The sequence below is a fragment of the Garra rufa genome, chromosome 16 (assembly GCF_049309525.1).
Source record: "Garra rufa chromosome 16, GarRuf1.0, whole genome shotgun sequence".
Taxonomy (NCBI): Eukaryota; Metazoa; Chordata; class Actinopteri; order Cypriniformes; family Cyprinidae; genus Garra; species Garra rufa.
This window is the reverse complement of record NC_133376.1, coordinates 10675745-10694087: the sequence shown is the minus strand read 5'-3', so window position 1 is coordinate 10694087 and position 18343 is coordinate 10675745. Positions and strand designations below refer to the sequence as shown.

Here is an 18343-nt window from a genome sequence, read left to right as displayed (position 1 = left end):
AACAATGACTGTATGATTTTGAGATCTATTTTGTCACACTGAGGACAACTGAGAGACTCATATGCAACTATTAAAGAAGGTTCAAAAACTCACTGATGCTTCAGAAGGAAGAATTATGTATTAAAAGCAAGGGGGTGAAAACTTTTGAACGGAATGAAGTTGTGTAATTTTTCTTATTTTGACTAAATATCATATTTTTTTCATTTAGTACAGCCCTTCAGAAGCTACAGAAGATAGTTAGATGTTTCCCAGAAGACAAAATAATTTAAATTTACCCTGATCTTCAAAGCCAAAAAGTTGAATGCATTGCTTTTCCTTCTGGAGCATCAGTGAGTGTTTGAACCTTCTGTAATAGTTGCATATGAGTCCCTCAGTTGTTCTCAGTGTGACAAAATAGATCTCAAAATCATACAGTCATTGTTGGAAAGGCTTCAAATACGCACAAATGATGAAAAACCATAAAAAAGATTTTTCAGGAGAACAGCTGGCAGTTTAACTGTTCAGGACAAACAAGGGACCTATGAACAACTATCACTAAACAAAACAAAACAAAACAAAACAGCTGTCAGCTCAGGTAAGAACATAGAATTAAGAATCAAGGGGGATGTAAACTTTTGAGCCAGGTCATTTGAACTGTGGACTATATGTAAACATCTTTTACCTTTACCTTTTGTATGATCCCTCTTATTTTGGTCAAATGAAGAGTGGAATGAAGTACAACTGTACTTACTGTACATTTTAATATCAAAAGTAACAGAGGCATTTCTCATGCTGCTCTTGACATGGAGCGTGTAGCGGCCGGTTTCCTGGAAGTTCAGTCTCTTGAGAAACAGCAGGGCCTCGTACCTACAAATTCACAAACCCTCTCAACATATTATGTAAAAAAATCAGCTAACATATGATATGTTAGTCTGGCACATCTACAAATGTTATGTTCATCTTGCTTGCCATGGTTAACAACCGCAATATTCAGTAATTGTAAAGCTTGCCCAACTGTGTGTGTTTTAGACTGACCTGTCATTGTGTTTGTAAAACCTGTTATCCGGGAGTGAGGTATTGTGGGATGTTGGAGTCTCCCACTGGTGTGAGATGAGCGGTGGATACGCCTCAATCAAAACCCTGAGATCCACGTCATCACCTTCTCTCACCTCGATGGATAGACCGCGGTAAGTGAGTTTAGATGAGAGCTTCGGGGAGAGTCGAATGTACGGCTCGTCTGTCACAGATGGAAGTGTTTTGATAGTGTTATGAAAAGAACTACAAGAATTATATGTCTCTAAATATAAAATTGTATTTCTTTATTTATTATCTATGAACAACATCAATTAACAGTGTGATGATTCTCCGTTTCTCACCTACGACCAGCAGCTGTGTGGTGGAGCTGTTTGCTCCGGCCTCGTTCTGACCCGTACAGGTGATGTTCCCCGAATCAGACAACTGGACAGTCGGTATGATCAGGATGCTCTCGATGGCCAACCGATCCCCTTCCATTGTCGATTTCTCTTCTGCTTTGGGCAGCTGCGAATGAACAGAGAAAAACAAGTCTCTTATGCTTACAAAGGCTGCATTTATTTGATGAAAACTACAATAAAACCAGCATTACTGTTTTCTATGTGAATATATTTTAAAAAGTTATTCATGTGATCAAAGCTGTATTTTCAGCATCATTACTCCAGTCGTTAGTGTCACATGATCCTTCAGAAATCATTCTAATATTCTGATTTGCTGTTCAAAAAGCTTTTCTGACTATTATCAATGTTGAAAACACTTAGGCTGCTTTGTAAAAACTCTGATACATTTTATTTTCCAGGATTCTTTGATGAATATAAAGTTTATTTGAAATAGAATCATTTGTAGCATTATACATGCCACTTTTGGTCAATTTAATGCATCCTTGCTAAATAAAAGTAAAGCGAAAATCCATAGTGTTCCTGAACTTTACAACTGTGTTTAAAGGCCACTGACTTTTAAGTCTATTGTTGGAGGTATTTTTCATTTCACATACTTTTATCCAACATCAGATAGTCTAGAGGTCAAAGGTCATACCTCTCTAGAGGAGTGTGTCCATGTGACGTTGTAGTAAAAGTTGGGGTTGTTTGTGGTGCAGCTGATTTGAAATCTCTCTCCCACCAGTTTGACATACTCGCTTCTCTTCAAAAACACATACGGTGGAAAACGTAACCCTAAATAAAAAGTATAGAGGAGTGATTAAATGTGTAGCATTTATTAACTATAATATATTGTTGCAGTTTTGATAGTAAATCTTGTACATCAGGGATTTCCACTTTTTTTGTCAGCCAAATCCTTTTGATTTTAAATATATGGCCCTGGACCACAAAACCACATGTATATTTGTAGCAATAGCCAAAGATAAAGTGTATTGGTCAAAATTATCTATTTCTTTTATGATGAAAATCATTAGGATATTCAGTAAAGATCATGTTCCATGTAGATATTTTGTACATTTCCTATCATAAATATATCAATACTTAATTTTTGATTAGTAACATGCATTGCAAAGAACTTTATTTTTTAGGCGATTTTGTCAATATTTACATTTTTTGCACCCTCAGATTCCAGATTTTCAAATAGTTGCATCCCAGCCAAATATTGTCCTATCCTAACAAACCATACATCAATGGAAAGCTTATTTATTCATGTATTCATGATGTATACTGTAAATCTCAATTACGTAAAATTGACCCTTAAGACTGATTTTGTGATCCGGGGTCACATGTTTATATTTAAAAATAATATTAAATGTTATATAAATAATATTAAATGCTATATAAATATTTATTTATTTATAATATTTACAACACATGGTTTACACATTTCTCTGATGTCTTATTTTAGTTTTATTTGATTTTGGTTGCTTTTTATTTTAAACCTATTTATTTTAAACAAGACCAATTATGCCCCTTTTTACAAGATGTAATATAAGTCCCGGGTGTCCCTAGAATGCATGTGTGAAGCTTCAGCTCAAAATACCCCACAAATGATTTATTATATCATTTTGAAAATGCCTATTTTGAGTGGAAGCAGAAACACGTTGTTTTCTGAGCATACACATTCGAAGCATGCACACAGAAAAACAACTGTCACACAACATGTGAGTTCTCTTTCATGTCTGATTGCGCTTAAACTGTCAAATACATGCAAAGTTCATGTTAAAAACACACAGGCGTTACAAAAACAGTCAGTTATGTCTGTAAAGGTAAATGACTGGGAAAAAATGCACATGCTTATAATGTATCTGTGTGGCAGCCGCTTAATATTCAGTAAATAAATCCATAAATCGGATTTCAATAGTTTGAAATTCAAAAATATTTCTGTTTGGAACAGTTTGTTTTAATGAAACTCACGTTGCATGACGTTTATCGAGAATGTCTTCGACACTTTCTCAACCCCTCTGATTCTAGCGCTGCAAATGTAGTCAGCATTAAATCCAGGGTGAACGTTGCGAATCAGGACGCCTTTTCTGGGATCAAAGGTCATGTTCATGCCGTAAGGCACCGCTGAGCCGTTATCCATGCGGAAGGAGAAGTCTGTGGCGTCAGGGTCGGTAAGAAGACACGGGAGCAACAGATCCTCACCTTCTTTCCGCACATACCGCAGAGACATACTTGGTGAGACGAAGAGAACTCTGGGATCTGCAACCAACACAGATTCAACATTCAGCTTTTTTAAGATCTGGTTTCTGCATTTATCCACCTTTTTTTCTCATTTGTAAATTTTATGGGTCTGGCTTCCAGTCTCATTCGCGTCCAGCTATTTTTATTTTTTAAATTGGTGTCTTACCATATTATTTTAATGTGTTATTTTAATTATGAATACACCAGTTTGTAGTGTTGTTCTTCTCGTTATTTTCCTATAGCAGCTAGTGAACCGGAAGTCTCACTCAGCTTTCTTCCACATTGAAGAAAAAGGTGGATAAAGCGTGTCTAGTTCAGAAGCAGAAATGAAAGCTTTTGTTCACTCACCCCTGACAAAGACATGAACTGAAGATGACTCATTTGAATCATTTCCGTTAATATAGACACACTTGTAGGTTCCTGTATAATCAACGGTGGCTTTTTCCACACGGAAACTCCGGATGTTTCCGACTTCCTTGGAGATGAAGCGCTTGTGTTTGGCCAGTCGAGGTACCCATGTGACTGGCCCGTCACCTTCACAGATCAGATGAAGAGGAGAACCAGAGTTGAGAATCACATCAGTGCCAACTGGAGATCCAGAGCTCAGTTTGATCCGCGGCTCGGACCAACCTGCCGATCAAACACAGACACTGTATGAAATAATAGTCAGAAAAATAATTTGAATATGATCCAGTGTGGTTAATAATTCAGCAAAAATAGATCAAAATGACAACTTCTCTCATGATTTTGCAACAATGGATGTTTCATGACTCACAATAATGACATTTTGTGCACTTCCTTGACCTCTCATCTACACAACATTTTTAAATTTCAGTTGTTTCTCCACTAAAACTTCTCACACATCCACGTCCATCTCACAAACCTCATCAAACTCGACAATTTCCTATTTCAGTTGCGCAATCTCTCTGGATTCATTGATCTGAATATTGACACTACCCTGTTGAAAACACCAGCAAAAAATACAGTGTTGCAAAATTCAACAATTGACTCTATGCTCTACAGAAAACACTACCCTGGTGAACAGCATATGCTGGTTAGGTAGCTTTTGATGTTGGTTTAAGCTGGTCCTTTGCTGGTAGCGGACCAGCACAAACCAGCAAAGGACCAGCTTAAACTAGCATCAGAACCTGCCTAACCAGCATATGCTGTTTTTTTTTTTTTGTTTTTTTTTTTTACCAGGGTTTTGTTTTCTGTAGAGCATCGAGTCATTTCATAATTGTTGAATTTTGCAACACTGTAATTTTCCTGTATATGTCTGTGAAACTGAACTTGAACAACATGTAAAGTGCTATGAATAAAGATGACTTGACTTGAAGTCAGCACATGAGCTGTTTGAAACTCTAGTGTACTGCATACTGCACACTTTATATTAAATACTATTTTTAAATAGTACGTGAAACAGTACAGAAATAGCTGAAGAAATGTCATATATTGCAGATTTTATTTACAGTATTTAACATTTGAAGTGGATCACAAAAGTTGATCAAAGTTGCCCTGTAAGACAAGAACAGGTACTGTTTTGGTTTTAGGACAACTATGATGAAATGTTTTGATCCACTTCAAATGTTAACTTCTGTAGACTGACCTGTGGTATAACCACAAACCATTTGCTGTAATCATGTGGTTAACTAGTCTGCTTGTTTTGTTTTTTTTACACAAAATCTAATAAAATTCCCTCTTAAAAATAAAGGTGCTTCAAAAGGTTCTTCAAGCAATGCCATACAGTAGAAGAACCATTTTTGGTTCCGCAAAGAACCATTCAGTCAAAGGCTCTTTAAAGAACCATTTCTATCTGAAGAATCGTATTTGCTATAAAGAACCTTTGGTGAAACAGAAAGGTTCTTTATGGGACCATTTAGACAAAAAGGTTCTTCTATTGCATCGTGAAGCACCTTTATTTTTAAGAGTGTATATCTCGGTTTGCAAAGTTCTCTTTTCGATTTGTGTTTGGGAAAAGGAGGCTGATTATGACACACTTTAAAGCAATAGTTCACCCAAAAAGGAATCTTTTGCTAAAAATGCCCCAGCCTTAGGTTGTCCAAGATGTAGATGTGGTTCTGTTTATTCATTAGAACATTTGGGGAAATTCAGCATTACATCACTTGCTCTGAAGTAAATGGGTGCCATCAGAATGAAGGTCCAAACAGCAGATAAAAACATCACAATCATCCACAAGTAATCCACACCACTCCAGTCTTTGAATAAACATCTTGTGAAGAGAAAAGCTGCATGATTGTAAGAAACAAATCCATCATTAAGATGTTTTTAACTTTAAATCATTGCTAAAACGTGAGTCCACATTCCATAATAATGCATTCTCCAGTGAAAAAGCCATCTGGTCTGAATCAGGTGAGAAATCTGCACAGATCGAGTAATGTTTACAAGCAAAAACAGCTCTAAACAAATATGTTGGTGGATTTATATGTGAGAGGACAACAGAGGATGGACTTTTTACCAGAGGAAATGTTGTTATGGATTATGGACTCATATTTTAGCTGGAAGCCTATCGCAGCTTTTTACTTTGCAAGATGTTAACTGATGAACTGGAGTGATGTGGATTACTTGTGGATTATTGTGATGTTTTTATCAGCTGCTTGGACTCTCATTCTGACTGCACCCATTCACTGCAGAGGATCCCCATTGGTGAGCAAGTGATGTAATCCTAAATTTCTGCAAATCTGTTCCTCATGAAGAAACAAAGAACATTTTCAGCAAACTATTCCTTTATAACCAAAATACGCAGCATCTTTTTGGCTCTCTTTACACCAGATCTCATTAAACACTGCAGGTTTCATCTCAGTGTTACACCAATATGAAAAGGTTGAATGTGTTGATGTGAAGGATGTGAGAAGAGTGATGAGAAGAGAAATGAAAGCATGGTGCGGGCATGTGTGTGGTGAGAGAATGTGGAGTCAGTTATCTGCACTATAATCAGCCCAAACATCCCGATCCTCTTCTCACTTCTGCTTTCCCATCTGATGCACAAACTGGAATCATTAAAGACTCTTTTCTCCCTTTTATATTTAAAATCTTTAACAAGCCATAATTAGAGTTTTATATCAAATAATCAAATGATTTACAATCTACAAAATTTCCCCAAAACTAGTGGAGCGGATTGCAAAAACCGATGTCCTTCCTCAGTGCTTTTGTCTTGTATTCTAACGCAAATATCTAAGATGCATTTAATTGAGATTTGAGCAAAATGACACAGAATAAACAACATTTGTGACCCTGCAACATACCCCATAAGGGTAATTTTTTGAAATTGAGATTTATACATCATCTGGAAGCTGAATAAATAAGCTTAGATTGATGTATGGTTTGTTAGGATAGGACTATATTTGGCTGAGATACAACTATTTGAAAATATGGAAAGTGAGTGTGCAAAAAAAAAATCTAAATATTGAGAAATTGCCTTTAAAGATGTCCAAATGAAGTTCTTGGAAATGCATATTACTAATCAAAAATTACGCTCTGATATATTTACGTAAGGAAATTGACAAAATATCTTCCTGGAACATGATCTTTACTTAATATCCTAATGATTTTTGGCATAAAAGAAAAAATATACGAAAAATCTCAATTTGGCATAAAAGAAAAAATCTAATGTACAAATATACCCTTGCTACCTAAGACTCTGGTTTTGTGGTCCAGCTTCACATTTTATTATTAAAGCAAGTGGAAATATCGGCCAACAGGGTCAGAAAAATATACCTAATTCAAATTAACAAGTAACAACAAAAAAAAAAAAAACATTTTCCATTGACGCCAATAACAAGTTAGAATATAGAGAACTATATAGAGAGTATCAATTCACACAATGCTGACAAAGTCTTTCTCCATGAACCTTTATAAAAAAAAACATCCTGTAGTTGAATATAAACTCTCAAACTGTAATATACAGAAGAACTACACTAAATCCAAACTCAACAGTACTGCTCATACCATAACTGACCAAACTCTCTTCAGATCTAGTATTCATCCATATAAATGCATATGCAAAGGATATAGGATGTTGGGCAAATATAACACACTCAGAGATTAAGTCAATAATCAACATGTCAAGTCAAATCCACCTCAGACTTGATTTCAGAAAGAAACCGTATATCAATATAAACAAGCAAAAAGTACATATGACTCTTAATGTGGCATCACATTTAGGAAAATAAATGTTTCTTTTATAGATTTAATGGAGACTTACATGTCATTTAAATTATTTAAAATCAAATTTGTCTCATATGTTTCTCCTAAAAGAACAGGGAATGTTGTTAAAGCATTCCGGCAAGGTTCTCTTAATGATATGAACAAACGTTCTTCTATTAACATTATTAGAACGTACTTTAAAAGTTCCCTAGTCTTCTTGTAAGCTAATGTTGTCAAAACGTTAGCACAAAAACATTATACAGTCAAACCAAAATTTATTCAGACACCTTCATTTCTCACATTATCACAGGTTATTTGCTATAGTTTAGAAAATGGTAATAAAATATGACAAGCCATTTTTAGTGGACGTTCTCAAGTCATGCGCACATCAATCAAACGTTATTTTTTTACGCTATATAACAATAATACTGTTTTGTATTATAGTAAGGGCTAAGTTTAGGATTGGGGTATGTGTAGACGTTAATAAAACACAACCTAATAGGTAGAAAAATTAATTTCATTGTAAGCCTCCAGTCAGAGCTATATCCCTTTTAGCCACAACCGTCGCGCACCGATTGAATTCCCGCGTCTCACCAGAAGATGGCGCCCACAGATGAAATCATCCATCCGTTAATTTTACAACGCGCTCGTCAACGGCGTAATACAGCGTACAACACAGGTACAAATTGATTATTAAATTGTTTAACTAGGGTTTATACACAATTTCAAGCAAAGCACAGTAACTACACATTTGGTCAATGTTGAGGCTTAAAATGGACTTTGTGACAACTGTTTTGTCCTGGTTCAATTTTCAATTTTGTCCCATTTCAGAGAAACGAGAGTGTCAACATGTTTGACTAGCTGGCGTAAAAACTTTAAAGGCATTTTTCTCAGTTTCAGTGTTGGCGTAGTTACTGCACTTTGCCTTTGGAGGGCAGAATAGGGTATAAGGGGGCAATTTCGGATACAGCCGTAGTTTGCTCATCTGCAATATGTCTATTGGATGTATCAGATGTCACATAGACGTCTATTCGATGTCTTTAAGGTTTATGAATTAGAATGTGTGTAAAACTGACATCTTACAGATGTCTGACAGACATTTGTACACAGCAGATGCTTTCCAGATCAAGAGATCTTTAACAGACATCTTGCAGTTAAACTGTCAGAACAAAATCATCTTGATAATCACAAATGAATTATAGTCTAATTTATTCAGACGCCTTCAAAATTTTTCACTGTAGTTTAGAAAATGGTAATAAAACATGACAATACCTCAAGAGTTGAACTGCTTAAGAACAAATAATCTTGATAATGTCACTTCGATCGAAAGGTATGTAACAAAAATTGGTCAGGTCAAAGTGTCAAGTCAAATTTTTTGGTCTCAAATTTTTATCAGTTCTACACTCAAAAACAAAAACAAAAAAACACTGGTTTAAAAACAACCCAAATTGGGCTATAGGACAGAATACATTTGGGGTTAATTTTACCCAGCTAATTGGTTGATTCGTGTTTTTTTTTTTTTTTTTTTTTGCGTTTTATTGATAGGACAGTAGTAGAACAGGAAATTAAGTGGAAGCGAGAGGGGGACAAGATCGGGAAAGCTCTGCGATCCGGGACTCGAATACGGGACGCCCGAAGCGCAAAGGTGCTGCATGTCGATGCAGATTTATTTTTATTATAATATAGCAACATGACTATTTTATAACTATAAACATATTCGCATCCAAAGTATTTGTATTCTGTATTTTTATGAACAAAATCGTTTATTTTCTGCAGAGTATCAGGCTTTTCCATCATGCGAAAAGACCGACGCTTAGGTGATTCAAACCACGCGCCTGTTGCTCTGCATGAAATTGAATGATATTCAGCACAGTAATTATTTTATATATAAAATAAAATGTACACAAACTTGTTTTTACCGAAGAAATGCATCAATTCGATGGCACTTAGAACTGCTCTTTTAACACAAAATCCCCACAATAAATAACCCAGAATCTGAGTAATGCATAAACTACCCAAACATTGGGTTGTTATGTCTGACCCAGGAGCTGGGTAATACAAAAACTACCCAAACACTGAAAAAATATCCCAAAAAATTGACCCAAAATGCATTAGGGTTAAAAAATAAACCCATAATTTTTTAAGAGTGTATCCTCACTTACATTAATGAACTATAGTGCCCTGCACCCACTAGAAAAAAATATATATAAAAAATTATATCTGGTTTTTGAATAATTTTTTGTTTGACTGTATGTTGTTTGTGAAAATTTTTGGTCTAATGTTACTACTTGTTTCAGAATGAGAACGTCCACAGAGCATGTTTCAGATTCACTTTCATAAGAACATTCATAAATAATGTTTTCATAACCTAATGGGAACATTAGCTAAACTTTTTTTAGAACATACTTTTGGAACATTGTGGGAACATTGTTATTATACAAAATTATACATTATAGAAAATGATGTGAGAATGTTTGCTGTTAGCTGGGATCAAGTAAAATGAATGTGAAAAGCAGCTCAGATCATCTAGTGAAAAATGTATGAGCTCAAATTGAGACTTTTGAATGCAGATTTTGGTATGTCTTAAAATCTCAGCAGTTTTGTTGAGAATCTTCTCAAACTCTAGAGCAGACACATTGGAGATTCAGCAAATGTGTCTGTTTGCTTTCTAAGAGAAATAACTGAGACATGAGCTAGTAAATTTCTAAGATTTAGTAATAATCTGAATTTCTTACCCTGAGCTTGAGCGAGCAGGACCCCGCAGACGAGCAGGAGCGCAAACATCTCCAAAATACTCCTGTTCAATAGTTCATCAGTCTTCAGTGTCTCAGAGGAAATAAGGACTGATCCTTTAGTTCTTCAACATAGACTTCTCATTTTTGACTTGCAGGATATGACAACAGCAGCAAAATCAGCTGACCAAGCAACAATCCTAGAAACACCATTAAAAATAAACATTTCGGGAAGATGAAGTATATGTAGAGCATGCATCAAAATGTGTAAAAAAAATTAAAAATACATTTACTAGAGATACATTACTAGAGAATCAAAATGACTTTCTAAATCTCATCTAGAGAAACAAATATGGAATTGAAGTGAGTTTACATTTAAAGGAACAATATGTAAGAAATTTATGTCAGTTAATCATAAAATGGCCCTGACGTATCACTAGACATTAAGAAATCATGTTCATTTCAAATACTTATATCACTGACAACAGGATTTTGTTATTTAAAAGTGCAAGTTGCAGCCCTCAACTGATGTTATTGTTGTCATTTTGTGTTTTGGTCTGAGGCTCCACCCTCCAGCTATCTACCAATCACGAAGTCAGTAGAGTTTTGTGATCTGGGTTGCCAGTTCTGTTCCAGCTGCAGCTACGAACGTGTCGGATAAAACATGTATAACGTTACGAAACCTAAAAGACCTCGTTATGAATCCGAAATTCGTCGTGACAAAGTCCGAAATAAAACAAGGATTTGTATAGGAGATGCCTTTGAAAGATGGAGACGGCTGAAAACGGACAAGAATTTGAAGATAGATGCCAACGTTGCTAATTTTCTCCTGGACAGGTAAGATTCATCTATTTTTGGCTAACTTTGCTTCCGTACACAGTGGATTTTCCACGGTCGCCCGTGCTAAATGCGTTCATAAAAAGCTTTATATCGCACCACTAGCAGGATATGAAAACAATCTATGTTCCGACTGAAATGTGGTATTACAGTACATCTTTACGAAATATTTGGCTAATCGCCATCTGTAAATTTTTGCGATACATAATTACTTCGCAAAACATCTCTTGTGAAGCATAAACATAATTAACAGAAGAAAAACAAATTACTGTGTAGGACTCGTCACTTGCCATTGGAAGCTCCTTGTAGCAGCCTACTCCTGCAGCTTAGCTGGCAACCTCGAGTCAGGGGGGAGCAGGAGGGGATACACCGTTCTACAGTATTTTGAAAGTGATTGCAGTACCAGTTTTGGCCACAATCCTACATACGGTTACTTTAAAGGAGTAGTTCACTTTCAGAACAAACATTTGCAGATAATGTACTCAACCCTTGTCTTCCAAGATGTTCATGTCTTTCTTTCTTCAGTCGTAAGGAAATTGTTTTTTGAGAAAAACATTTCAGGATTTCTCTCCATATAATGGACTTCTATGGTGCCCCCGAGTTTGAACTTCCAAAATGCAGCTTCAAAGGGCTCTAAACGATCACAGCCGAGGAAGAAGGGCCTTATCTAGCAAAACGATGGGTTATTTTCTAAAAAAAAATAGAATTTATATACTTTTTATAAACTCAAATGCTCATCCTGTCTAGCTCGGTAAGACGAGCGTTTGAGATAAAAAAGTATATAAGTTGTAAATGTTTTTTTAAAATAACCAATCGTTTCACTAGATTAGACCCCTTTTTCTCAGCTGGGATCATTTAGAGCAAAGTTCAAGTTCGGGGGCACCATAGAAGTCCATTATATGGAGAGAAATCCTGAAATGTTTTCGTCAAAAACACCATTTCTTTACGACTGAAGAAAGACAGACATGAACATCTTGGATGACAAGGGGGTGAGTACATTATCGGTAAATTTTTGTTCTAAAAGTGAACTACTCCTTTTAAACAAGAAACACTGGATCTGAAAAATCTAATTATTTTATTTAGTTTCTCTGTTTATTTAATCAAACTCACTTAAATTGGATAGTTTTTTTATCAGAAAAAGCAAATTTATCTTAATCACATTTGTGACCCTGGATCATAAAATTAGTCATTAGTAGCACTGGTATATTTGTTGCAATAGCCAAATTATCATTTTTTCTTTTATGCATAAAATCATTAGGATATTAAGATCAAGTTCCATGAAGATATTTTGTAAAGTTGTTGTAAAGTATTTTGTAGGTTTTTACTGTAAATATATCAAAACTTAATTTTTGATGAGTAATATGCATTGCTAAGAACTTCATTTAGACAAATTTTTTTTTGCACCCTCAGATTCCAGATTTTCCAAATATTATCCTATCCTAACAAACCATACATCAACAGAAATCTTATTCATTCAATTTTCAGTTTCAAAAAATTGACCCTTATGATGGTTTTGTGGTCCAGGGTCACATTTGTAATGGAAAAGACAAAAATAAGTAGGAAAATTATTTTTGCAGTGGAAACAACAACAAAAAAAGCTTACTTGAGTTTCAGTGAAGCTCTAAAGTTTTACATTAGAATAGGATTATTTTTCTTGTCCTAAACATAAACTCACTTCAATTTGGTCATTTATATCAGAAGAAAAGGTTTACCTGAGTATTAGCGAATCTCCAAAGACTGAGATGAGATGATGTTCATCAAAGCTCCTGCTGCGTGTGGATGATCTCTGATCTGAAGTTCAATCTGAGGCTGAGCGGGTCACACTCCTCCCGCCGTGTTGGGTTTTTGGTCTACACCGCGGTACTCAAGTGAAACGAATGTGAACCCTGATCACTGAGACTGCAGAAGTCTCTCCGTGACCTCCTGAACAAAACGCTCCAGTGTTCATTCAGCCCCATGATCAGTGTTTACATGTGAACAACAGGCCATCAACAGCTTCTTTTAATATCACATGAAGAAAGACTCCAGCTGTACTTGCCCATAATTGATTTTGTTCACTTTAAGGCTTTTTTTCTGTTGCTTTTGTCTGCTAAAGGAAATACACGATTTCCAGTGCACTCACATCTTCAAAGGTCTTCAGTGAGATGAACTGAAATCAGATCATGATGAAAAAACAGGATTTATTTGTCTAAAACATTAGAGTATTAGTCTTTTCTTAATATTCTGAATTAGTATTGAATTCAAAATTTTTGTCATTTGGATTTGCACTTTTGTCAAATGTTTCAAATGCGACTAATAAACCAAAAATTAAAAGTATGGGACAGTAACGATACTAAATTAAGAGCAAACTGAGCCTTTTTCTATAGTTTGTCATTTCTGGGGCAAAGTTAATACTGTAGAACGTAACTCATATTTCCATGAAATCGTGAAAAGAGCCACCAACAGACGGATGATTAAAGACTTTATCACAGTTTTTATTTTTGATCGTACATAGAATGTGTAAAAGAGCAATGTACAAAATATCTATACAAAAATATACTTGTAAACATACATAAAGCTTTGGTACCTTAGAGTGTGTAACATTACTATGTGATATATGTATGGACATGTGCAATTTAATAAGGCCTTGTGCATACATATGAATACCTAGAGTTAAAATCAAGAATAAACAAGATGAAGCACTTGTGAACACCTTCTCAAAGTGTTTGCATGAAAATAAAGTTCAATGATGAAAAACCTGGTCCACATGTACAGTTTCATCTCAGAGAAAACAATCTGCCATGAGCAGTTTAATTGATCTCGATTGTAAAATGCTTTGGATGAAATACATCTGATAAATGATGTTTTTCTCATGTACCGCGAGTCATTCAAACATACTGTTAGTATGAAACACACACCGAACAGCTTGATTCTGTAGCTGCACAAAAACATACAAACGTAATCTGTCTTGTTTTCTGAATGGAAGCTTGTTTCTGACATGAGATTAAAATAAATGAAATATAAAAAGATAACTGTGACTTTTATCTTACAATTCTGACTTTTACTTATGTGAATTAAAAAAAAAAACAAAGTCTGAATTAAAATATAAACTTTTATTTGTGGGGAAAAAGTATGAATCATGAGATATAAATGCATAATTGTGAAAAAGTCAGAATTGTGATATGAACTTGTTTTGGAAAACAGTTAGATTTGTGAGATTTGAACTTGTATTTGTTGGAAAATTACAAAAAAGACAAAAAAGTAAAAAAAAAAGTCATAAACTTGTAATTGCGAGGAAAGAAGTCAGAATTGTGATATAAACTTACATCGCAAAAGAAAAAACTTTGAATTGTGAGATAAACCTGTATTTCTGGGGGAAAAGTCTAAATCATGAGATGAAATTGCGATATAAACTTACATTTGCAAAAGGAAAAAGTTTGAATTGTGTCATAAGCTTATTATTGTGAGAAAAAGTCAAAATTGTGATATAAACTCATACTTGTGGGAAAAAAGTCTGAATTGTGATATACAGTAAACTTACATTTGCAAAAGGAAAAAGTCTGAAATGTGAGATATAAACTCATAATAGCATTAAAATCTGACTTGTAAGACAAACTCAAAACTGAGGAAAAAAGTCAAAATTGAGCCATAAACTTTTAACTGCAAAGAAAAAAAGTCAAAATTGAGTCAAACTTGTAATTGCGAAGAAAAAAGTCAGAATTGTGAGTCAAACTCAGAATTGTGAGTCAAAAACTTAAAATTGTGATATAAACTTACATTTGCAAAAGGAAAAAGGCTGAAATGTGAGATATAAACTCATAATTGCATTAAAAAGTCTGACTTGTAAGACAAACTCAAAACTGTGAGGAAAAAAGTCAAAATTGAGTCATAAACTTGTAATTGCGAAGAAAAAAGTCAGAATTGTGAGTCAAAAACTTAAAATTGTGATATAAACTTACATTTGCAAAAGGAAAAAGGCTGAAATGTGAGATATAAACTCATAATTGCATTAAAAAGTCTGACTTGTAAGACAAACTCAAAACTGTGAGGAAAAAAGTCAAAATTGAGTCATAAACTTGTAATTGCGAAGAAAAAAGTCAGAATTGTGAGTGATAAACTCATAATTGTGAGAAAAAAAGTCAGAATTGTGAGTCATAAACTTAAAATTGTGATATAAACTTACATTTGCAAAAGGAAAAAGTCTGAAATGTCAGATATAAACTCATAATTGCATTAAAAAGTCTCACTTGTAAGACAAACTCAAAACTGAGGAAAAAAGTCAAAATTGAGCCATAAACTTTTAACTGCAAGGAAAAAAAGTCAAAATGAAGTCAAACTTGTAATTACGAAGAAAAAGTCAAAATTGAGTCAAACTTGTAATTACGAAGACAAATGTCAGAATTGTGATATAAACTCATAATTGTGAGAAAAAAAAGTCAAAATTGAGTCAAACTTGTAATTACGAAGAAAAAGTCAAAATTGAGTCATAAACTTGTAATTGCGAAGAAAAAAGTCAGAATTGTGAGTCAAACTCAGAATTGTGAGTCATAAACTTAAAATTGTGATATAAACTTACATTTGCAAAAGGAAAAAGGCTGAAATGTGAGATATAAACTCATAATTGCACTAAAAAGTCTGACTTGTAAGACAAACTCAAAACTGTGAGGAAAAAAGTCAAAATTGAGTCATAAACTTGTAATTGCGAAGAAAAAAGTCAGAATTGTGAGTCATAAACTTAAAATTGTGATGTAAACTTACATTTGCAAAAGGAAAAAGTCTGAATTGAGAGATATAAACTTGCAGTAACCGTTTTTTTATTATTATTTTTTATTCCGTGGTAGAAAACAAAAACAAAAAACTGGCAATTCTGAGAAAAAAAAAGTCCGAAGTGCGATATGTAAACTAGGAATTCAGAGGGGGAAAAAAATCAAGATTGCAAGAAAGATATACAGAAGTCTGAGTTTATATCTCACAACTTTCTTTTTCAGTATTGACAGCTTACATCTCACAATTCTGAGTATATCTTGTAATTCTAACATTTTCCTCAGAATTGTGTGAAAACAGTTAGGATTTTGAGATTAAAAGTCGCAATTAATTATTTATTTATTTATTAAATCTGTGGCAGAAACAGGCTTCCGTGGTTCTGTCGTTCCCTTTACGTAATGTAAAAATAGAAAATGAAATAAAAAATTCCCATGTGTGTGTATAATCTATTTGCTTCAATTACTCATAAACATTAAAGTGCAAGTTTGCTACAAGAATCTTGACCAAAAAAGTCTAAAGTTAAACTTAAAAGTCACAAACAGCCCTCTGAATATAGAAATGAAATATGCACTTAACTTCAAAAAAAAAAATGATTTGAACACAAAAAGCACAGTATAACATCATATTTGTGTGCTGATCGACAGATAACACAACTAATGTACATATCAGCTGATTGTAGCTTTGCCTCCTGCAGTTGATAATACTGCATTGTACCACTTTAGTAAAAAAAAAGAATAGAAAAACAATGAAGAACTGGTCTGGTTCAAGCCTCACACCTTCACAGACGCTCTTTGAAAAACACGAGGAAGTCTAGCATATCATTCTGATACGTTTGATAAAAAAATCTGCTCAAATTGTACATTACAATTACTTCATGATGACAGGAAGCAGGAGTGTGTCACAGGAAGCTCTCTTCTACTTCTGGACTTCCAGAATGGTCCGGCAGCAGGTCCTCGCGCTCGGGTTCGGTGCTCGGGGTTTCCATGGAGACCGTCTCCTCGTCAGAACTTAATGAGCTTTAGAAGAGAAATAAAGAGCACCTTTAATAATACAATCACATAGGGCTGCACGATTTGGAGAAAAAATCTAATTGCGATTTTTCTGATCAAAATTGCGATTTGCGATTTAAAATGCGATTTACTACTATTTCATAAAAGAGCAACAGGTTTGATATGGTGGTTTTAACAGCACCAAAGAAAGACCAAGCATAATCACAAAGTATGCTACACTGTTCTACTGTTTATTTAAAACCTCTTAAACATTGTTGCCTTTTTTAAAATAAAGTTGTCAGTTATCATGACAAATTAAGAAAATAACTACAGTATCTTAAATAAAATTAAATTAACAATTAAAATTATATAATAAAATATTATTAAAATCTTTTATAATATATATATATATATATATATATATATATATATATATATATATATATATATATATATATTTTATAATAAAATATAAATAAAATTTTTAACTTTTAGGAATCCAAACACACTGTAAACAATTTTACATCAGTAAAACACTGATGATAACCTACATTAAGAGACACTTTGTTGGGAAGTTGAGCCGCTGCTCCCCAGCAAACACGTGACGTCAGAGAGACGTTCAAATAATGTCTGTATAACGTCTGTCGGTGCAGAACCACTTTTAGAAGTCTACTGGACGTGCAAATCTGGTTCAGTGTCTAAACGTCTAACGGGGACATTTTTTGTATGTCTGTAGACGTGCAAATCTGGTTCAAAATCTGACGTCTAAACGGAGACTTTTTTTGTAGGTCTGTGGACGTGCAAATCTGGTTCAGTATCTGACGTCTAACTGGGACTTTTTTTGTAGGTCTGTGGACGTGCAAATCTGGTTCAGTATCTGACGTCTAACTGGGACTTTTTTTGTAGGTCTGTGGACGTGCAAATCTGGTTCAGTATCTGACGTCTAACTGGGACTTTTTTTGTAGGTCTGTGGACGTGCAAATCTGGTTCAGTATCTGACGTCTAACTGGGACTTTTTTTGTAGGTCTGTGGACGTGCAAATCTCATTCAGTATCTGACGTCTAACTGGGACTTTTTTTGTAGGTCTGTGGACGTGCAAATCTGGTTCAGTATCTGACGTCTAACTGGGACTTTTTTTGTAGGTCTGTGGACGTGCAAATCTGGTTCAGTATCTGACGTCTAACTGGGACTTTTTTTGTAGGTCTGTGGACGTGCAAATCTGGTTCAGTATCTGACGTCTAAC

General features: G+C 34.5%; 2 protein-coding genes across 3 annotated transcripts in view; both read right to left on the bottom strand.

The window, feature by feature from the left end:
* The window catches only part of LOC141288022 (macrophage colony-stimulating factor 1 receptor), a 40157-nt gene extending 29574 nt beyond the window's left edge, over window positions 1-10583 (bottom strand). The window contains exons 1-7 of the mRNA XM_073820145.1: window positions 10535-10583; window positions 3984-4265; window positions 3366-3653; window positions 2047-2183; window positions 1356-1518; window positions 1015-1216; window positions 731-846 (exon numbers count right to left, since the gene is read on the bottom strand). Of these exons, the coding sequence (XP_073676246.1) occupies window positions 731-846; window positions 1015-1216; window positions 1356-1518; window positions 2047-2183; window positions 3366-3653; window positions 3984-4265; window positions 10535-10583 (1237 nt within the window). The remainder of the gene's footprint in view (window positions 1-730; window positions 847-1014; window positions 1217-1355; window positions 1519-2046; window positions 2184-3365; window positions 3654-3983; window positions 4266-10534) is intronic.
* A 3238-nt stretch (window positions 10584-13821) lies between these two features.
* pdgfrb (platelet-derived growth factor receptor, beta polypeptide) overlaps window positions 13822-18343 on the bottom strand; it is a 117297-nt gene continuing 112775 nt past the window's right edge. For both annotated transcript variants that reach the window (XM_073819969.1, XM_073819968.1), the window contains exon 23: window positions 13822-17127. In XM_073819969.1, coding sequence (XP_073676070.1) covers window positions 17010-17127 — 118 coding nt within the window. In that variant the 3' untranslated portion in view covers window positions 13822-17009. The remainder of the gene's footprint in view (window positions 17128-18343) is intronic.